Here is a 21,207-nt window from a genome sequence, read left to right as displayed (position 1 = left end):
CTGCTGCCGCACACCTGTCGGTCCTCATTAGGGGCAGTACGGTAATCTCGGTTACCTAACCTGACCTAACCTGCGACTTAACCAGCTTAGAAGGGGCATACGCAGTCACTTTGGACACTCACTATGGTCCATGGATTGCGGGAATCGTGATTAGTATCAACGAATCTTCCAAAATGAGGCTGGTTAGAACGGATTACTTCATCATCTGGATCTATTTCAGTCATAATAATTGTTGGGCAATGCTAGTTGAGCGGTGTGGGCATTATGACAACATCGTCTTGAAAGCTCAGCAAGGCTCCACAAACTCGGGGAGCTTGCCAGAGTCAAATGTATGCGAGTCAACCCATTCTTGGACTGTAGTTGCCATTTTCAAAGATCAAATCCCCGGTGGAAGCTTTACACGCGTCAGTAACAAGCACGACATAATACCCAGTCAACTAATTCCCTTAAGCGCGTGTTTTGATTCGCGCAAATATCAGAAGATAAATGACTTCAATGGCTCAACCAAACCATTAGGCGACCTATTTAGTGCGATATGCATCCCCTTTTTATCACGAATTCTCCGAAACAATGCGGTACATGAACAAAGGCGCCCACCGGTGCCTTTCCACAAAAGGCGTGTACGCCTGGATCCTTTATAAGGGTTGCATTTTTTTGCAAATTATGGTACTCATTGACCTTCCTTGAGTCTCGTCTAAACTACAAGCCAGAATGTCTCATCCACATGGCCAAATTGCTGCGCTGGCTGCTCTCATATCTGACGCCGCGAAAGTCGTTGAAGCGCAGTATGCGAGTACGGAACGGCCTTATGTCCCCTCTCTGGACGATACGGACCCACATCCATTTGACGAGCGATCGAGTAAAGAGCTGAGAACAGCAATTCAGATAATTGAGGGTGCCTGTGCTCAGCTCTCGGCCACTGTGGCGAGGCCTAGTCATACCATCGTGAATGTAAGAGCTCGTAATTCAGTTGGCAGAGCAATTGTTCATTAATTGATATTGTAACTACTCAGAGGCTCATGGGTGTACGTGTTTCCAGAAAATAGATATGAACTATCTTTCTGACCGCGATCGGGCATTTACTTCCAGTTTTATGAGCCTAACTGTCTCAACGTTGCGCTCACGTTCAAAATTCCGGATGTCCTAAATAAAAAACCAGCCGGAATGCATATTTCAGAGATTGGGCGAGAGACAGGAATAGAGGAAGGCAAAGTCGGGAGAATTCTCAGGCTTCTTGCGTCGAAGCACATCTTTCGAGAAGGTAGGACGTGTTCATACCTCTTTGCGATTCCGCTGACTTGCGTTCGGGACAGTATCCGAAAATGTTTTCGCAAACAATCGTCTCAGCGTTCAACTTCTTAGTACAAATCCTCTGTCCAGTCTAGGACTACACTTGTACGCTTCATTTGTTATCAGTTTCCGTATAGCAGCTAAACGCATTTAACCTGGAAGTACGGATGAGTGCCAAAAGTCAACCGTCCTACTTTCAGACGTTCTGGCGGACAAGGAATGGGGTCATTCTTATGCCCCAAACCACACTGCATTCAACAAGTACACCGGATTCCCAGATCCATTATTTGTGTATTACGAGACGGTGCGTTTTGAAATTACATCACCTCATTGCACAGAAGATGATTAAAAGATCGACTTTGATCGCTAGGATAAGCCCAAGGGCGCTGAGCGAGGCGCTCGTTTCGGGCTTGGTATGATCGGCTGGGGTACCGCAAGTGAAGCCCAGTCCGTCATTCACGGTGCGTGAGACCTTTAGTGAATGAATCAATCTGGCAGACAGAAACCCTGACTGAAGTTATTTGAAATCAAGAATTCCCTTGGGGTGAACTTCCGGATGGCGCCACCGTCTGCGACGTCGGGGGAGGTATCGGGAATATCACCATTCAGCTAGCGAAGGCGTATCCCAAGCTTCAACTCATTCTCCAGGATCTTCCTGGAGCCATTCAGCAAGCACAAAATGAAATATGGCCTGTACAATGTCCAGAGGCTATTGCCGAGAACCGCATTGAGTTCAAACCTTTGGACTTCTTCGCAGAGTCTCCAGTGTCGGGATGCCACATATATTATGTGAGTCCATTATTTAATTGAATGGACGATGCGCAACCCCTGACAGATAATTCTCGTAAGCTTAAAAACATCGTGTAAGTTTTCAATGTGTAAAATGTTATTACAGCGATTAACAATTATTTATTTGCAGTCACGACTGGCCTGATGCCGATTGTATCAGAATTCTTGCTAATGTCCGCGAGGCTATGGTTCCTCGTAGCAGACTTTTAGTCCGTGCGTCGCATTCACCCCACCTCTTCACAGACGGAGGAATTCCAAAGACTTTTTACCAATTTACATTTCATATTTTCCAGAGGAATATATCTTACAACATGCCAACCGCGTTCCCGACGACAAGTCACTTTTCAAACAAGCGCCCGAACCCATGTTACCAAACTTTGGCGCCGGACGGATTCGACAGTACAACCTCGACTTGGACATGATGACCGCGCTGAACAGCCAGGAACGCCGTCTACCCGAGTTTATCGAGCTAGGCAAAGCAGCTGGATTGAAATTTGTGAAGCTATGGGACTTCGGCGAGACAGCTCTAAGATTGGGCTCATCAGGAACCAGCACCCCCTTAGGTAAGCAAAAGTTGGCTTACCTCCGAACGTTTTCACCACTCGCACAACCACATTATCCTGCATTTTTAAACCACAGATATGTAGAAGGTGTATTTCTGAATAGATCTGCGGTTTTTTTTTGAAAAAAAAATTTTTTTTGAGAAAGATATAAGGCTTACAAAATTTTCCCCCCCTTTTTTATTGTAAAGCATTGGAAATGATGTTTTAACGAGTTTGGGCAATTTCTGAAAATTCGACGAAGTCACTTTTGGCCGCTTATATAATAGATCACGTGACCTCCCGGAAGATCATGATAACGCCTCGATGCATGTTTCTCAGCCTCGTTGGCAGTGATTTGAGCGATATAAAATAAAGTAGACCACTTGGAACCACTCGACTATCATCATACATCATATCTATGGCCCGAAAATCCAAAGCCTCACTTTCTAGAGCCAAAAACCTGGGCAAATATGCACAAAAGAAACATCATTCAGTTTCTATTGAAGATATTCCGGAGGAGGACATCCAATCCTCAACCCCTAGTCCCCAATCTGGCCCAAATGTGAAGAGCCTTGCAGAGTATATCAGTGATGAAGGGATTATAACATATAATGAAGATGGCTCCTTCACCTTGCAAGGATTTCTTGATTACTTTGAAGAACCATCTTCTTCTACTCTTTCAGATGAAGATTCTGATTCTGAATCAGAAACCATCCCACCATGCCCGGATGGTTTAAAGGAATGGAATTAATTATCCGGGAAAGAGGTCTTTGGAAAGAATCTGGACTTCTTGCCCAATGTGAAGGATTTAAATGCGAACCAGGCAAGACTGATTGCTGCTGTCGACGTATTCTATTCATGCAACCTGACTTTGTGGCTCAAAAATCACGCCTTGAGGAATTGATCACTTCCCGCGGTCACATCTGTGATTTTTATCCGAAATATCATTGTGAACTCAATTTCATTGAACAATACTGGGGAGCAGCAAAGCTTCGCTATCGTAATACACCCAAAACAAGCAACATTGATGAAATGGAAGCCAATGTAATTCAATGCCTTGATGATATTCCTTTACTTCAGATTAGAAGGTATTCTTTTATACTTTTCACAAATAAAAGTTTAACTTTTCACTAATTATGTTCAATAGATATGCAAACCGATCAGCAAGGTTTATTTCAGGCTATGAGCATGGTCTAACTGGTCCACAAGTTCACTGGATAAACAAGAGATATCATAGTCACCGTACACTTCCTCCAGATATGATTGCCAAAGTACGTGCAGAGTATATGTCTGCATAAGAGTCTGTTTCTATCATTTGAAAACCATAGATACACTTATCTAGTGCACAAATGTTATTCTACATGATACTTTCTACCATTTATTCTTGTGTTTGTACTAAATTTCCGTCGACATAACTTTTGATTTTTTCTGAAGTCGATTTTGGCCGCTCTTGGCGCCAAGCCTTTTGATTACGTAAACGTGCTGGTTCCTGATGAGCCCAATCTTAGCAGAGTACCAGCTGCCATGCGCCTAGACTCTCGACCAGATAGTATGTCATGTTTAGTGATACGAAGGATAATTTTCTACATAATACGCACGACTCTACAAGTACGCCATGCCAACTGTCCAAGTCTGCAGTCTCCAACTGAATGATAAAGGAGCATTAATAAATAATATCGTTAGGACAACACGCACTAGCTAAGTAAGAGAAATTGTGTACAGAAATTACTTTTCTCAATCCATAATCTTATGCTGCTTCAGGAAAGAGCTCAGCAGCAGCTTTCTTCGCCTCGGCCTCTGCGTCTAGAACGGGTTCTGGGGCAGCGGCACCAGCGGCGGCTTCATGAGAGGACGAATCCGAATCAGCCTTCGCCTCAGCAGTAGTTGTGATCCTGACAGAGCTAATCTCCTTTGCGATTTTCTGTTCTGGTTGGTGGTGGGCAGCAACGTACACGCCATCACTCTTGACGTCCTTGACGGGCTCGCCCGCAAAAATGTCGCGACCAGGCTCAGGCTTGTCGGCAATGACCGATGTCTCGGGGTTAGGCGGAGGGTGTCCGGGATTTTGTGGGTTGGGAACGACGACGGGACCGCGACCATCTCCGTCGATAGTTGTGAACGCTGGAGTGACAGACTTCTGCGGCGTAGCTACACCAAAGGATTCATATTGAGAGTAGTTATCATAGAAGTCATTGCTAATATAAATTTGAAGGGTTAACAGTTATAATAAGTGAAACATAGGGGGAAGGACGCACCAAGCAAAGTCCCAGGTCTTTAACCATTTCGCCTGCTTGCACTTCTCCTTCGTCCAGGGACTTCCGTACGCCAGGGGGCTCATATGCTGGAAATTCCAGATCGCCAAGACCATCAGAACTGCCGCGATTTGCAAGCGCACGCGTGGCCTAAGCGTCGACGTCACGAGATCGAAAACACTGCATGAAAGCAAGATAGCGAAGTAGAGGGCAGGGAAGTAATGGTGCAAGAAGAGCTGACGGCCCATTAGGAAGAAGGGGAAGTAGTGAAGACCCCACCCCACGAACAGGAAGCCGCAGAGGGTGTCATACTTGACAACTTTGGCTGCAAAGTAAGAAGCAGTTAGATTTTGTACCAACGAGTGAGGGGAACAGACAAACTATTGTCAAAGTCCCTGAATCCTCGCTTAGCGCGAAGGATAAGGATACCGCGGATCGCAACGTAGGCAGCGATAGAGAGGGTACTTAAATACCAGACCATTGGGTTTCCGATCAAGTAGATTTGTCGATGGTCCTTGACCCAGAAATTCTACAAGAAAAGTTTAGAAGAGCACTTTATGAGATAGGAGGGCACCCACAATACCGCGGCGCAAAGTTGGCCATGATTCAGGTCGGGAGTCATATGTGTGGCGGTCGGTCAATCCAGCGTTTGTGGTCCACATGACTTGTTGAAGCTCCCAGAATTTGGCAAAGAACCCAGGCAGTTGATAGTTCACTTTAGTGGCCGTGGAAGGCACTATAAAATTGCCAGTATCAGTGAAACAAAAAAAAAAAGACAGTTAATCAAGAAAGAAACCCACAAAGAGGATGAGTAGCGGTCTCAATGAACCACAGCGAATTTGCGCGAACAGCATTCTTGTTACAAGTGACCTCTTGCTGCTCAAAGCCCCATTCTGGTAGTTTAACCTTGTGAGAGAAGAGGTAACAACCCGTGAGCGCGTGCCTCAGTCTGAATGTCGTCCTGAGCGTCCTCAGACGCTTGTACGACTCCTTGTCGCGCTTATCACCGTGATCGATTTCCACATACCAGTCATCGTTGGCATCGCCGACAAAGCCAGGCATGCCGTATGCTGAGACCTCATTCTGGAAGTCGACGTCGGAGACGGGAGGGCGGATGTCGTGCGAGTGCAGGTGCTTTTCAGTGGCAAGGTGACGCAGCTTGATGCGTGTCCCTGGGGTGATGTATTCGAGTGGCGAAGATTGCCAATCAAATTCCTTGTCTCCATCGATAGTTGCATTCAAGAGACGCCAGTCGTTGTTCGAATCTCGGTGAGGGTAAAGAGTGATTTGTTGCTCTGAAACGTACTGTTTAATAAGAGAAGACATTCTGGATGAGAAAACTCACGTTTACTACCGCCAGGGTAGTTGTGGGGGTGCGAGTGCAGATATCCACCTTGTGTATTTACGTGGCGGATCGTCACAGTAGAGCCGAACGCGACATCTAAGAATAAACGTTCAGTATGACGTTATAGATACCGACCGAGATTGAGGCGCACCCGCAAACGTGTCAGCCATCCCGCGTCCTCCAAGTGTATGCTGGAATTCAGAGCTCATGAAACCATCACCCTCTCCAGAATTTTCGAGAATGAGGAAGTGAATTTGGAACATGGCCATGTAGAACACAATAGGTACGAGGATCAGGCAGACGGCCCGTGCGATGAAGTGGCGCATGAAGAGGCGGGGAGGAACGCGCAGGTCACCAAGTAGGTTCCACAGCTGGAACATTGTGCTCACACCGACAGTAGCAATCGTAAACAGGCCTACCCACTTGCTGCTAACCACAGCGCCGAGGGCCAGACCCGTCAACGTAAGCCACGTCCACCATGATGGGGAAAAGGGTTCAGCATGTTTGTCCTCGTTACAGAACCCGCACCAGAAGAAAATGGTGAGTGCAGTGAAGAAGATGAGTGGCGAGTCGAGCAGAATATGCCGGGACTGTGTGACCATGCCATTTTCGAAGGTAATGAAGATAGAAGCTAAAAGAGCGGTTGTGGCGCGGCAGTCTAGCGCGCGCAGAGTAAGATAGGCCAGTGGTACCGTCGCAACACCCAGGGTTGCGGGCACCATTCGCATGGCTACGTATGGTACATGTTCATAGATTCTTCAAAATGTCAGAATGTTCAGACATCTAGCCACTTGACCACTCACTTTCCAATATCTTTAAAGTCAAAGTCTCCGTTATATCCAAACACGAATGCAGCGAGGGTGATTAGTAGTTTAGCAAGAGGGGGGTGTACGTCGACAAAGTAGCGTGTCTTGATGTATCTCGATGCGAATTTCCCGAAATGCACTTCGTCGAACCTGTATTCCATTGTGCTCCGTAAGTATCTCCGCAGCGGTATAAGCAAGCTAGGAACTCACACAACACTATTAGGCTTCGACAGCCTAAACAACCGTACCGCGCATGCTACTATCACAATTACAAAAAGCAGCTTCCACTCGCCCGACGTGATGTTTAGACCTCCTGTAGGATAGTTCTTCCGCCCTGGCGCATACCCCTTGGACGCCGCAGCTCGTCGCGCGTCTGCATCCAGATGCTCATCCCGCGGATGTGGAAACCTCTGCGAGGTATTTGATGAGTACACCACCCCAGGCGGTGGTGAAGCAGGGCGTCTGGCTCTGAAGTTACCAGACATCGTGGAGAAAGGTTGAAGAGAATTGAAGAGACGCCAGCAACCGATAATTCCCAATTGACGTGTCGTCCGAAAAAGGAAACAAATCAGAAATCAACGGATGCTCGTCGCCGTCATGATGCATCTCTGAAAATGACATAGCCAAAACATAGCCTTATTACGCCAACAAGTTGCTCTCATAAAGAAAGTAGTGGGATTCCCAGCGGTAGCTAAGCTCCTTGAAACTACTTTTGACTGAACTGATGATTTCCGAATTTGATGGGTCTAAAGTAAAATGACCAAACTTGCAAGGCCACTCCTCTTTTAGGCCCATGTCTGTTCCAACGATTGCTTATAGAAAAGATAAAGCAAAATTTGCGATTCATTATAGTCGAAAAATACTACTAGACTGGACATCTATACGGCTTCGCGTCTCCGAGGTGCTGCCCTCAAGATGTCATCAACACTGGAACAAATAATGAGCAATGCTGAGAGCATTTCAGGCTAAAGAAACATTACCGGATGATCATTTCGGCGGCTTCAGTGGCACTGGTGACGACTTGTCGCTTTAGCTTGTAGCTCTCTGTAACGCCGAGGCTCTTCATGGATCCAATGGTGCCCTGCTCCATATCTGAAAGAGGGTTAATACAGCTCGAAAACATAGGGGGTAAGAAGACATACCAAGACCAGCATCCGCTTGCCCCTCATAATGCGCTGCTCTCAGCTTTGTGACCAAATCTGACGAGTCATAACCCGCGTTATCTGCCAAAATCGTTGGAATTTGTCTCAAAGCGCGGCCGAATGCCTCGACAGCAATAGCCTTCTTGCCCTTGATCCCTCTTGCTTCCTCTTCCACAGCACAGCTCATCAACATTTCAGAGCATCCGCCTCCAAGGACGACACGGGTCTCTTTTACCGTCTGTGAAAGGACAGATAGGGCATCGTGCAGTGAACGCTCGGCCTCGTCGACCATCTGGTTCGTTGAACCGCGGAGGACCACCGTGCATGCTTCGCCAGCAGCCACGCCGGAGAATTTGATGAGCTGCAGAAAGTAAATATCTGACTTGACTCCATGATAATAATGATACGGACCTTGTCCTCGCCAATCATGATCTCTTCGATGAGCTCACAGTGTCCAAGTTTGACAAGATCAGGTCGATCGAATGTGCTTGCAATTTCTCCACCAGTGACGAGGGACAGCCTCTCCACACCCTCAAAGTCAGCATGCTCAATCACCATGATACCCTTCTCGGTCAGCAGCGATTCAGGATAGTTGTACACCAGTTGTCTGTTGACGAAGCAGTTTATTCCGTGAGCGGCGATGGCTTCCACTTTTGCTTTCATTTTGTCCTGGTTCAACAGAATCAACTATACGTACACATAGGAAGTATGAGCAAAACTTACGCGTTCTGCGCGTTCCAGTTCGGCGAGCTTGCCTGTGCTGTCGACCTTTACACGGGCCCCGAAGATCTTGATTTTGTCAGTGTCCATTGCTGAATAAAGTGTCAAGTTCTGTCTCATTAGGCAGAAATTTCACGTACAGGTGTTAGCAATCATGATCTTGACGTTCTCAAGTCGTTTTGGCGAGTTTGTAGCAATAACTTTGTCCAGAATGAAACCTACAAGGAATTAAGCCTTGTTTAAAATGAACTTTTTCATTGACTCACCTTCATCCAGATAAGAATCGGTCAACTTTCCTCCAACCTTTTTGATGATTTGAATGTGTTCCAAATCTATTGAACCCTGAAAAGTAGTTTAGACACAATCGACCTTTCTAGGATAAACAAAGTACCTTGAGGCGTAATACGGCATCCACAGCAAGGTTGGCAAAGTAATCCTTGTCCTGCGACAGAACTTTTGATGACAGGGTTGTACGAGCAATGTTGAACAGATCCGTTCGGAACTGTTCAGGGTTCTTTCTGCTTTTGAATCAGAAAAGACGCTAGTTCAATGTCCCCGAATACACGCACTTGTTGTCAATAGCAGCCTTCTCCAACGCAGCCAGCGCAGTCCGACTCGCAATCCGGTATCCCTCCACAATCGTCTGAGGATGGATTTTCTGCGCGATGAGCTTCTCGGCCTCCCTCAGCAACTCCGATGCCAACACAGTCACACTCGTCGTGCCATCCCCGACCTCATCGTCTTGCACTTTCGAGATGTTGACGAGGATCTTCGCCGCCGCGTTATCCAACTGGATCGCCTTCAAGATCGTCGCACCGTCGTTCGTCACGTTGATCTCGCCTGTGGATGCTGATTGTAGGATCTTGTTCATGCCTTTTGGTCCTAGTGTAGACTTGACCAGGTCGCCCAGCGCGAGCGCACCGACGAACGAGGAGAGACGCGCGTTTTCCGCCTTCTCCTCTGTCGCCTAAGTTTTTGGATTTTTTCATCAGATCAAGTTTCGTAGCATCGCTGAATAGACTCGCCATTTCGTTGAATATCTGAGCAGACATCGTTACAATACTATGCCTTTATGCCTTTTTATCGTGAAAATGGTTGCAAAGATTGACGCGTCTGAGGCAATCCATATTGCAATACAAATAAGTTTCCCACGGTCAGTTTCTGGGAAGAATTAAATTATTGATCTTTTCTTGACTTTTGCTGCTTGAGAAGTGCCTTCACTCTCCTGTTAGCCTCTACATCTTTCAAACGACGCCTTATAACACCTATGCAATTGTTTTGAAACATAGTGTTCATGAACGCTTTCTTTTGAATCGCCTAATAATTGCTTGGAACGGAGAAACGAAAACCTTGGACCCCCTGTCTCGGATTTCAAGACCCAGATCAGCGATGCTAATTCAGAGCCTCGACGAGATTCAGAAGTCACCAAGGTCACCGTAACTGTTCGATATTTCTCACCAAATTAGTCGCGCATGCCAGACGCACTTATCAAGGACCCGGATATGTCGAGGGACGGGAGTGCTAAAAGGCATTTGCTTGCGTTTCATACAACTCCGAAGCTGCATACTACCATGTTGACGATCTTGACCCCATGATACCATTCACGGTATTAGATGATCTTATATATTTGTGGTGTGAATAAGCCGGCGAAGAGAAACAAGCGAGCCTTGGTGGATCGTATAAAGCTCGACAACTCCTCACCTCCAATTATGTTCTCTCAAATTCCTTGACCTGTCTAAAATGACTGCAACTATCGACCAAGTCTCCGAAAAGACCTTTGATTATATCATAATTGGTGTGCAGCTTTTCGTGTCTATCATATCTGTTTTCCGATCTTTCTACAGGAGGAGGAACGTCTGGGCTTACATTGGCGACACGTTTGTCCGAAGACCCCGCATTATCTATCCTCATTCTTGAAGCCGGTGCTGATAACTTGAACGATCCCGCCATATGTAAGGAGCTACGCTTATAAAAATTGCCCAAATGTAAAACTTCTTTACGTAGTAACACCTGCGGCCTACGGTAGCCACTTCGGGAACCCGTCTTACGACTGGGCTTTCAAAACTGAACCTCAAGCAAACGTCAATGGACGCTCTGTTCCTTGGCCTCGGTAAGCTCCGACCACAAAAGTCCAGTTGTTGTTATTAGATTCGATCTTTTCTTCAGCGGCAAAGGCCTTGGTGGAAGTTCTGCTATCAACTTTTTCCAATATCATCTGGCTAACAAAGGAGATTATGACGGTACGTGATAACTGTACCTCTCGACCATTTATGGGCCCACATATCTGTGTTCTAGCTATCGAGAAATTGGGAAACCCTGGATGGAACTGGGAATTGTTCAAAAAATATCAACTCAAAACCGAAACCTTCATTGAGCCTGAAGTCAAGGACCAGTCCATAAACTATGACCTCGCTCATCATGGAAATGAAGGTAGGACTTTCAATTTAAACGGTTTGATTGTTGAAGTAATTTCAGATCAGGTCCATTGACTGTCAGTCATGCCTTAACTCTCTCAGGTCTCGAGAAGCCGTTCAACGATGTATGATACCAAGTCATTATAATTTCGATTGTAGCTCAGTATCTTCCTTGTCTTCATAGAGCTTGGTTAAGTTCGGCATTCTACCTGCGCCAGAACCAGTATGTCCTTCAGCATACCTTTATATATCGTCACTATTAATGATCTCCTCTTTGTGTAGCTGTCTGGAAATGTGAAATTTGCTTCTTACAACCCACGTCATTATTTCGCGCTAAACATGCTTTTTACAGAATACGGGAACTTGGCTATCACCGCTCACAATCCATCCCAAAAATCGAATTCGCTCATACGCTGCCAATGTATGACTTCCACTTTTTCTTTTTGATATGATATCGACTCACCTTAACAAGTCCTATTACACACTCGCATCATCACGGCAAAATCTCACCGTCCTTACAGGGGCTCACGTCGTGAGACTGGAGTCAAGAAAGGACGGCAACCTCTTAACAGCTACGGGCGTCACCTTTATTTACGATAAACAGACGCATCTAGTCAAAGTTGGGAGGGAGGTGGTTCTATCTTCAGGGTGTGTTCCTTCAGACTCACAATTGATTTGTAAAATGACGAATGATTGACATATTCCCTTTTCCTACAGTGCTATCCTCGATCCGCAAGTAAGAACTAAATTTGCACCTTATAACCCATAATTCAAACGTTTCAATTTCAAAAGATACTTGAGTTGTCCGGCATAGGCGACAAGAAGCTGCTTGAGAAACATAACATTGAAGTCAAGCTTGACCTCCCTGGAGTTGGCAGTAACATTCAAGAGCATGTGTTTTTTACAGCTACTCATGGTGATGTTCCGTCAATACGTTATGTCTGGAGTGTACATTGACCCCTATCTCCTATTAACTAGAAATCCGCGAAGATAAGAAAGAAGAGGTCCAAACTTTTGACAACCTGCATGATCCGGTTGAAAGAGAAAAACAAATTGCACTTTTGTATGCCACAGGTTCAACGTTTCATATGTATTATATCAATTGACTTTTCCGCTTCACTTTTTGTAGCCAAAAAGAAGGGAAGGGCCTTCTCGGCTTAGCCATCAACATCATGGCATTTGTCCCTCTGTCACAGCTAAGCCCCGACTCAGACACTATCTATACCCAGCTCAAGAAAACAGTCGATGAGGGTATCGCCTCTGGAAAATACTCTTCTTTGCAAAGGAAACAATACAGGCTACAGCTCGAAGCCCTGAAGAGAGGATCACCGAATTGTGAAATTATCCTTGTGCAAGGCGCACCGGCCATTCCGGGTGAGTCATTGAATGGGTTTTGTTAAGTATAAAAATATTGAGTATATGCGCAGGCCTAGCCAAACCTGGAAAGAAATACGGTGCCTTTTACCTTTTACTGAACCACCCATTCTCTCGCGGGAGTATTGTAAGTCCTATTTGCACTTTTGTTCAGTACATGAATACTTATTTCTCGTAATAGCACATCAAGTCCGCCGATCCTATTGATTATCCTGCTATCGACCCTCACTACTTCGAGGAAGAATACGACATCCACTTACTTATTGAGCTTTTCAAGTTCAGTCGTCGTCTCGCCAAAACCGAGCCTTTACAGAGTTATCTTCTAGGTACGCTACAGCCGCCCAATGCGATTACTAGCTTGCAGACAGCACCTAAAATTTTTTAGATGAGGTGCATCCTGGGCCCGAGTGTCAAACTGACGAGCAAATCGCCGGTTTGTGTTTTTTCTCTATCTACACTGATTGCTTCTTTTCTAAACATACCTTTAGATTTTATCAAGACCTATTTGGTCACTACATATCGTACATCCAATCTCAAGGTGTTTCAATAACCTGGCGAACTAACCAAAAATACCATCTAGACACCATTGGCTCCTGTTCCTTGCTTCCTCTGGAAGATGGCGGAGTTGTCGACACGAAACTCAAAGTGCGACTTGTTCATTACTGAAATTCACCTGGAACCTTTTAAGTTTAAATCTCAATGTTTTATAGGTGTATAACACCACCAACATCCGCGTTGTCGATGTTTCGATTCTTCCGCTGCATATAGGCGCACACCTCCAAGGTTCATCGTTTTTTGCATGTTTCTGAATTGATTACGCTTACACACTTTGATTGATTCCTTAGCTACGGCATTCACTATCGGTGAAATTGGTTAGTCATGTTACTCTTTTATTGTAACGCAAAATTCTCACTGCTTATTCTTTGATCCTCTAGCGGCCGACATTATCAAAGGAAATGTTTAACTGTATGTTTTGTTGATCATAACGACGTCCTGTATTTTGTTGCTATTTCTTTTTACCAGATGATTTAAAAGGGGTGTCGGAAAAGTATTGAGCTCCCAGTGCCAAATGTAATCGCCTGACTCGAGAATTACTTTACGCATCTAACGCAACTGTTCAATACCCTTAACACCCAACAAACAGTACAAAATAAAGATATTGTTCTATCTCTTCCGTATACTTATACTTAGTTCTGTGTGCGAAAACGATGCTCGCCTTTGCCGAAATTCAATTACCAACGGGAGCCCCTATACCTAAAAAAGGTGCCAGTGAGCGCTTAAGCCCAAGGGGCACGGCTTGCCATCCATAAAGGAACAAAAAATTGTATTTTTTTTACGTTACCATCTCATATATGATACCAAGATACACAGAGAAACAGAAATCATCTTCGTTCAGTGCCTATCAGGGCCCAAGGCAATGTACTCAAACACCATGCTCCTTTTCCGTTGCCTCCTTTCCTCTTCCTCTTTATCATGCTCCTTTTCCAACTCGCCCTCTGCACCGTATTTCTGAATTCGTCGGTGACCCCTGCGATATCTTCCGCCGTACGCTTCCTGGCTTGCACGGTCTGGATCGCTGTAGTCCTCGTGCACGAGGCCCTCAGCACTGCTCGCCTTGGCGAGTGTCGCCTCCACGGAGCATAGAACGTCGGAGAGATGGACCAGGTGGCGGTTGTGTGTAATAGTCCCTACTGTGATATTGTCCTTGTAGAGGGCGACAAAGTCCTCTAGGACAAAGTATGTCGCGAGAGTATCCCACTCTTCTGTCCTCCCTTGAACGCGTATCCCTGTATTCTCCTCTTCCTCGCCTTCAAGCTGATCGCCCTTGTCAGCCTTCTTTCGCCTTTCGTAGTCCTCCTCCGCCATTTGTATTTCTTCTCCCCGCTCTTTCTCGCGCTCTTTCTCGCGTGATATGAGGTGGTCCATGTACGTGATCCACTGCTTTACTTTTTCCACTTGAAGTGCCGAACCAGAGGCTGAATAACCAACCGACTCTAGCCTTGCAAGCATATTTTTAAGCTCATCAACACACTCTTCCGTCCCTCGCTCATCCATATCCCAATCCTTTCTTACCCTCCTCCTAGCACCCATCACGTACACATAAAATGCACTCCCACGCGCTTCTCTCTGACGCTTTTCGTCTTTAGTCTCCGCCCTCTGCACCACAATCCTTCGAGTTCGGATCAGTGAATCCACGTCCCCATTCGGCTGTACTCCTCCACACTGTACGCCATCATATAGGGAACGTGCACCCTGCACGCGCATAGCGAGCTCGGCGTTGCGAGATATTTCGAGTGGCGTCAGTCCAACACTGTCTTCCGTGTTGAGAAGCTCGAGCTGCAGCGAAGATCCCGATGATGACGACCCCTTTGAAGCCGAGGCAGTAAGTCGCCCCGCAACGTCAAATATCAGTTCCGCCGTCTGGGCGCGCCCTGTGCGTACCGCCGCGTGTAATGCTGTCTGTCCATGCGCGTCGCGTGCCAGCAAGTGATCCTTGACACACTCAGTATACCTAAGAATTGTTCCCGCGAGCTCGACATGGCCTGTCTTGATTGCAACATGCAGAGGCTAAATTAGAATAAAATGCAAAGAAAATTACACAGGACGTTAGCATTTTGTCAGGAAAGCGCCGACAGACATCACGTACTGTATTCCCACGCCCCTTAGACCGCTGCATCAACAATTCCTCATTCACATCCCTTGGCAGCGTCTTCAAAAAATGGGCCAGCAAGGTGAGGTTATTTTGCGCGCAGATGTAATGATATATGTTCCACCTGTGCAGAGCAAAGTAAATGTCAGCAAAGGCGTCGAATGGAAAGGATGAAGGGAGAAACATACCCCCGATGAGCAGAACGCTCGGTGGGAGAGACACCCTTTGCTAGTAGGTAATCGATCACATCGGGTGGGCAGTTGGCTTCTACGGCGAACATCAGGTAGTTGATGCCCACGAACTTGATGCTACATATTGAAAAGAGAATTAAAGTTCCATCCCCCCCTCTTCGTGGACTCTAGTAGAAACTCACGTGGTTTGCAACGCCTTTTCATGTAACCCTGGCTCCATCTTCTCCAGGGTTTCAATCATCTCAACAGAATCCGTGATGAGTGCAGCGGCGAGGGGTGACTCCCCAAGAGCGTTTATCGTCCAACCTAACAAGCCTGCGAGGCGTGCTTTCGCCTCTCGTTTCATCTTTGCCTCCCAATTCATCTTCGTAGAGGGAGACATCCTACCCTCTGGTTTAGTCTTATCTCCAAGCAAATAGTAGTTCAGCAGCCTTGCTTTATCCTGAGACGGAGCATGGGCGTTGATATATGCGTCGTATGCTTCGTACACCCTTTCAGATCGTAAGTATGCGATAATCTCTTTTGCGCCGACTTGGATAGCCTGCCATAAAAGGGGTATATCCCTCCTCCCTTCAGCATCTGAGTCATCATCAAAATCTGAAGCATCGGGGTCGTTTTTCCGTGCCAGATCTAACCTCTTTTTTCCATGCACATTGAGACCTGCGTACACCTTGTTCGCGTCGTTCGTCGTTGATGTTGGCAGAGGCACCGGCTGCTCCCCTTGAATTTTAGACCTCGCCACATTTCCATTATCGTTACCGATACTGAGACTACGCTTGATGACAGCGACGTCCACCCCGACAGCCGTCCTTCGTATATACGCATCGAGCATTTGGACCTGGTTGTGAGACAGAATGCAGCGCAGCACCTTAGTGCCGAACTCGACTTTACGTAGCTTTTCTGGTAGGATGTTGTATAGATCTATGATATGTGTAAATGCATCAAGATCATGTTCAGCGACGGCTTTCTCGAGAGCGGTTGCGCGCATTAACATTGGCAAAGCGGAGCTGAAGGGAGATGTAGAAGGGGGATGATAGACCCATTCGACCTCCGCGTCAGTCAGCATTGCGCCAGGGGGCACAGGACTTTGCACCGTCGATTTACGCGTCACAATGTTAATAAAGTTGATTGGTTCGACAGTCGCGTTTGACTCTCCTGAGGCATCGCTTGCAGCATCAGAGTCGTCGTCTTCCTCTGCGTGAGAGGGATAAATGATATGAGGATGAAGAAGAAAAGTTCTGATGACGTACCTAGTTGAATGTTGAGGTCAGATTTTATCCGGTCTCGTTTATCGTTTGGGTGGTACTGGGCAATCGCTACTGCAAGAATAAACTTAGCTGTGGACCACCGACGCCCCGCTATTGCAGCTGTGAGAGGTGTATACCCTGAACATTCAACATTAACGACCCCAACTTTGCAAAGAAATGGAGAACGACTTGCCAAGATTTTCACAGTCGTCCGTCGATGAATTAACAATCCTGACCGAGATATTCAGCGGACCATCAACGGTTTCATATCCGTTGGATGGCAAGCAAAGCCTCTGGATTGTTTCGTTATCACCTGCATAGCATGCCTCAAACAGTTCGTCGTAAGCCGGAAGTAGGTGCTCTGGGACCTTCCGGGAGTAGTAGTGACCATACCCACTACGATTTTGGCCACTCAAGGTTGTGTAGGACACAGTGCGTTTCGCGCTGGTCGTTTGGTGTTGGCCATCCTTCCACGAACCATGTCCATCTGCCGTTGTAGTGGCGTGTGTCTCGATGTCGGGGAATAGTTCCTGCCACGACTTAGCGCCTTTGTCCGCCAGTAAGGTCTGCATCTCGGTGAAATACTCCTTGAGGTCTTCCATCTGCGCTATAGTGTCTTTTTCTTGTCTCGCTATTCTGGCGTGCTCGGAGATGCGCCATGGTTCGTTGGCTTTGAACTGAGAGACAACTGTGAGCTGGTCTCTGAAGAATATGGACCATCCTTTGTCTAATCCACCGGAAAAACTTGGTGTGACTGTATCTTCCAGCTTTTTCTGAGCACTCTCGGACTTTTTGTCTTCGATCCGTCTGCTGAGGGCCGATACCATCATATCAACCCAATCTTTGACAGTCATCCTGCCTCCTGCGCCGTAGTTCATTCCACACGATTCCAGTATGGCGATGTTGATAGGGGCTCCCAAATTGAGGAGTAGTTTTCCTAAATCATCATGGTTCTTCAATGTGAGTTCAATTGGCTGATATGCGAGCTGTAGGTAATTGGTGACATGGTTGTAGCGATAATGGTTCATCTCCCTAACTATATTTGGAGATCTAAAAAACATTAAAATATTTTCAACATCGTAAATCCACGAATAACGAAGAAGTACACATACGCTGCCGCCATAGCACGGCTGATATCCCTTTCATCTAGCTCCAGCTTGGCGCCATATGCCAGAAGCAGTGCAACAAGCGCATAGTGCCTGTTGGCTACAGCGCTCGCGAGTGGGAAGCACACGAACCGGTGGTTCTGAAACATGGGGAAGTCGACCGCTGCATGCGCGTGCGGGTCGTACCGTAGCAGCGTCTCCACCAGCCGCGTGCGACCTGCAGCCACAGCACAGTGGAAGATGGTGCACATCTGGTCGGTGTCGGCAGTTGTGGACGTCGCGCCCGCTTTGAGCAGGCACTCTGCGACTGCGCATGCGTCTTTTTCCTCTTCGTCGGACTCGGCAGGGCGGAGGATAGTGAGCGTGAGGGGGTGTAGAGGCGTTTTGCGATTGGTGGAGGATGAGGCGAGTTTAACATCTGCTCCGTTCGAAATGAGAGTGGATATTGTCGGGATGGATGCGAAGAGGATGGCGTAGGAGAGCGCAGAAAATCCGTAGTCCCAGTCGAATTCGTTGACGTCGATGATATCGGGTTGATTTTCTTCCTCTACATTGATCTCATTCTCGGCAGTTTCAACTTCTGTGTCTTCATTTGTGGAACCCCTCTTTTTGGTACCCTCATCTTTATCATCTTCATCATCGCTGTCAGCGGACATGACAACATCCTCGTCATCATGCGAACTCCAATCATCCTCGGAAGAAGGCCGCTCAATCTCATCTTGAACATTCATCGCACCGTTGTCATTCGAGACCTCATATCCGGACCTCTTCTGCATTTCTTCCCTGTTGTACGCGCTCCTCTCCAGCAGCTTACTCACGACTTCTTTCAAATCCGCCTGCGCCGCGAGATGCAACGGCGCACGCCCGTCTGCGATCCGTGCCGTAATCCGCGCGCCGGCGTCGATGAGGTCTAGGGCTATATCTGTAGCCTTTGAGAAGATGGCAACGTGTAACGCAGTGCGGCCAACATGGTCTCGTTGGTTAATGTTAATCGCTCCCCCCTCTGAATCCTGCTCTGGCAGCGACGAAGACGATGAGATGATTTGTTGGACAGTGGCACGGTCATGTGAGGCGATGGCGTTGAATAGCGCGAGTGTAGGCTTGATATACACTTGCTCGCTCCATTCGCCGACGTCGATTGGCTTGAAGCTGCCTGTGATGCTTTGACGACCTGGGTTCTCATCGATGAATCTGCACAAACAAGTTTTAATATAGAATATGAGCAGGAAGACGCAAGAATGTACTTGCCGGATGCGGCCACGAATATATACTTCGTCTTCCTCTGCCTGGAGCTTACGTTCGTCTTCATCGATGGGTTTAGGACAGTTCTTCGGATATTTTTCAGAAATTGAGTCCAATTTCACAATATATATAGATCACATACCCCACAGCAGTCTTCTATGCACTCGTCAATTTTGCCGAAGAAAGCTGGATGACGGTGTAGGCGGCGTCCCTTGTTTTGGGGGTTGAAAGTAGCTAATAGTCATATTAAGTGCGCGGACGTAATCAACAGAATATATATCTGTAAACCTACAATTCATACCCAGATCCTAAAAGAATTAAAACAGCAAACCTCAGCATAACAAGTCAACAAATAGGAAAAAAACACCCACCGTCTGATAAACTAATTTATCGATCCTCTTCGCGTCCCAGCCCGGACCATACGGTATATGCAGCGCCGTGACATCATAGTTGTTCACTTCCACCAGCACACTTGCGTCCCCTTTGTCGCTCTTGATATCGCCTTTATATTTGCGCGTGCGCCGGCGGGGTCGTTGGAGTGCAGCTGCAAGCCTGCGCCCGCGGAGCTCACGCCGAGCCTCAAGGAACGTGTTCCGCAAGTTGTCAGTTGTGAGTTTTTCGAGAGAGAGCAACCGCGCTAGGCCTTCCGTGCGTGCGATTGAACGTTCGTAAATCTATAAAGTAGTGGATTGGTTGGTGCAAGGCTATGCAAATGGAAATAAAATAAGATTACCGTTGGATCGATCTTTGAGCGCTCAAGAGTAGGGACGTAGACTTCGAAATGCCTTTGAGAGTATTTTGCCAGTCTGACTTCGTATGAGGGAGAGCGGCGCGTCATGTCGACTGTGTTGCATTGCCGCATCATGGCGACGACCGCGCGAGGGTTTGCCCACACTCGATTGCCTGGTGGGTGGTTACTTCATGTGGGCATATATTTGCGAAGGAAACAAGAGCTTGCCGTCGTATGCGCAACATGGGGCGTCGATGTCGAATCCTGCGAGGATCTCGGCAGGAGATTGGTAAAGTCGCAAGACGATTTGTACTGATCGGTATGGGTATTGGGCTGTAGGCTAACTCGGGACGACATTCTATAGCCGGAGAAACGACAAACTCACAGTGAATGGAAATAGTGTGTTTGGTACGAATGCAGGTAACATCCCAAGGAACCGAATCTCGAACTGCTTCGTAAATTTCCTTGATCTTGATTTCTGCCTGCAGCACAGTTAATACATAATAAAGAGCTTCGAACAGAGCAGAAGAACCTGCTCAGGAGTCAACCCCCACAAAAAAAGGTCCACGTCGGATGTTGGATAAGCCTTTGAGTGAAAGTAAGTTCTGATCTTACGCTTGGATGCTTTGTTACGTTTGGGGACAGGGGACAAACAAGCGAGAACTGATCCACCAGCAGCGACGACATTATTCCAATTGAGAAGCTGGGAGAGGGATCCCTCTGTGAAGATGGACCAGTTTTTCTTGAATTCTTCGAGGTCGGCGACTGTACATGGCATTCCTTCGGCCCTTCGATGGCTGTCCGCAATGGGCATTACATATTTAGCATCAAGGTCTTCTGGTCCATCGACTACTCGCGCTCTTGTAGTTCGAATGGCGCTTGGAGCCGCAAAGACGTCGACGAGTCCTACATGAGGGTCGGAAAGACGCGCATTTGTCCTATCCATGGCAAAAAGCCTGCGTAATTCAGCCTCCTCTTCGAGAGAAGGTTGCAGCGCTGCATCCAGCGACACACCGGATCCCGCTGGAAGTGCGCTGATGCGGTCAATGAAAGCCTGTACTTTGGAAGTGGATTGCATTGATAGTTGTTCGGTCGTAGTTGGGGTGGTAACATTGCCAGCCAGAGTGAGCTCTATTTAAATAAATAAGTATTGACCAACGCGTCAATGCGCAACTTGTTGATCTGACTCGTCGCCATGAGGTTCGCTATCGGGTCTCTGAAGACCGAGGCTGAAATTGAGATGCACCAATACGACTTGAAATAGCATTTATTGTCGGTACCGCCCTTCTCTCGTCATATACTCCGATAAGACATAGGAAAGAGTCACTATATCGGTTGTTGTCGTAGTCATTGGTGAGGATCGTTTA

The 21,207-nt window shown here is 47.0% G+C and overlaps 5 protein-coding genes across 5 annotated transcripts; 2 read left to right on the top strand and 3 right to left on the bottom strand.

Moving 5' to 3' along the window:
* Nucleotides 1-711: 711 nt before the first annotated feature.
* On the top strand, nucleotides 712-2,726 carry JR316_0005335 (3-O-methyltransferase 2; the record flags this gene model as incomplete). The annotated part of the gene is made up of 11 exons (XM_047891095.1): nucleotides 712-951; nucleotides 1,014-1,025; nucleotides 1,090-1,261; nucleotides 1,314-1,395; nucleotides 1,453-1,594; nucleotides 1,661-1,751; nucleotides 1,823-2,079; nucleotides 2,140-2,153; nucleotides 2,210-2,292; nucleotides 2,373-2,642; nucleotides 2,719-2,726. The coding sequence occupies 11 exons, from the start codon at nucleotides 712-714 to the stop codon at nucleotides 2,724-2,726; spliced, it is 1,371 nt and encodes a 456-aa protein (XP_047750856.1).
* A 1,642-nt stretch (nucleotides 2,727-4,368) lies between these two features.
* JR316_0005334 (Dolichyl-phosphate-mannose--protein mannosyltransferase 1) lies at nucleotides 4,369-7,509 on the bottom strand (the record flags this gene model as incomplete). The annotated part of the gene is made up of 9 exons (XM_047891094.1): nucleotides 4,369-4,816; nucleotides 4,877-5,198; nucleotides 5,255-5,402; nucleotides 5,452-5,609; nucleotides 5,674-6,168; nucleotides 6,219-6,314; nucleotides 6,370-6,974; nucleotides 7,022-7,174; nucleotides 7,235-7,509. The coding sequence occupies 9 exons, from the start codon at nucleotides 7,507-7,509 to the stop codon at nucleotides 4,369-4,371; spliced, it is 2,700 nt and encodes an 899-aa protein (XP_047750855.1).
* A 393-nt stretch (nucleotides 7,510-7,902) lies between these two features.
* Nucleotides 7,903-9,914, bottom strand: JR316_0005333 (T-complex protein 1 subunit beta; the record flags this gene model as incomplete). Its single annotated transcript, XM_047891093.1, has 10 exons — nucleotides 7,903-7,951; nucleotides 8,005-8,116; nucleotides 8,167-8,527; nucleotides 8,578-8,835; nucleotides 8,890-8,978; nucleotides 9,027-9,104; nucleotides 9,153-9,228; nucleotides 9,278-9,404; nucleotides 9,456-9,853; nucleotides 9,912-9,914. 10 exons carry the CDS (start codon nucleotides 9,912-9,914, stop codon nucleotides 7,903-7,905), a joined length of 1,551 nt encoding a protein of 516 aa, XP_047750854.1.
* A 712-nt stretch (nucleotides 9,915-10,626) lies between these two features.
* JR316_0005332 (GMC oxidoreductase family protein Mala s 12) lies at nucleotides 10,627-13,638 on the top strand (the record flags this gene model as incomplete). The annotated part of the gene is made up of 21 exons (XM_047891092.1): nucleotides 10,627-10,681; nucleotides 10,731-10,838; nucleotides 10,891-10,996; nucleotides 11,053-11,126; nucleotides 11,182-11,316; nucleotides 11,367-11,425; nucleotides 11,485-11,523; nucleotides 11,653-11,721; nucleotides 11,773-11,948; nucleotides 12,018-12,036; nucleotides 12,093-12,216; nucleotides 12,279-12,363; nucleotides 12,430-12,674; nucleotides 12,728-12,801; nucleotides 12,856-13,000; nucleotides 13,060-13,107; nucleotides 13,163-13,195; nucleotides 13,255-13,319; nucleotides 13,385-13,457; nucleotides 13,520-13,546; nucleotides 13,610-13,638. The coding sequence occupies 21 exons, from the start codon at nucleotides 10,627-10,629 to the stop codon at nucleotides 13,636-13,638; spliced, it is 1,788 nt and encodes a 595-aa protein (XP_047750853.1).
* Nucleotides 13,639-14,066: 428 nt separating this feature from the next.
* Nucleotides 14,067-20,918, bottom strand: JR316_0005331 (uncharacterized protein; the record flags this gene model as incomplete). The annotated part of the gene is made up of 14 exons (XM_047891091.1): nucleotides 14,067-15,242; nucleotides 15,322-15,448; nucleotides 15,513-15,632; nucleotides 15,698-16,709; nucleotides 16,766-16,873; nucleotides 16,929-17,812; nucleotides 17,875-19,196; nucleotides 19,253-19,344; nucleotides 19,412-19,418; nucleotides 19,482-19,784; nucleotides 19,844-20,013; nucleotides 20,084-20,173; nucleotides 20,226-20,322; nucleotides 20,373-20,918. 14 exons carry the CDS (start codon nucleotides 20,916-20,918, stop codon nucleotides 14,067-14,069), a joined length of 6,054 nt encoding a protein of 2,017 aa, XP_047750852.1.
* Between the last annotated feature and the right edge of the window lie 289 nt (nucleotides 20,919-21,207).

Source organism: Psilocybe cubensis, chromosome 4, assembly GCF_017499595.1.
Source record: "Psilocybe cubensis strain MGC-MH-2018 chromosome 4, whole genome shotgun sequence".
NCBI classification, from domain to species: Eukaryota; Fungi; Basidiomycota; class Agaricomycetes; order Agaricales; family Agrocybaceae; genus Psilocybe; species Psilocybe cubensis.
The sequence above is the reverse complement of the archived record's forward strand: the minus strand, read 5'-3'. Positions and strand labels throughout refer to the sequence as shown.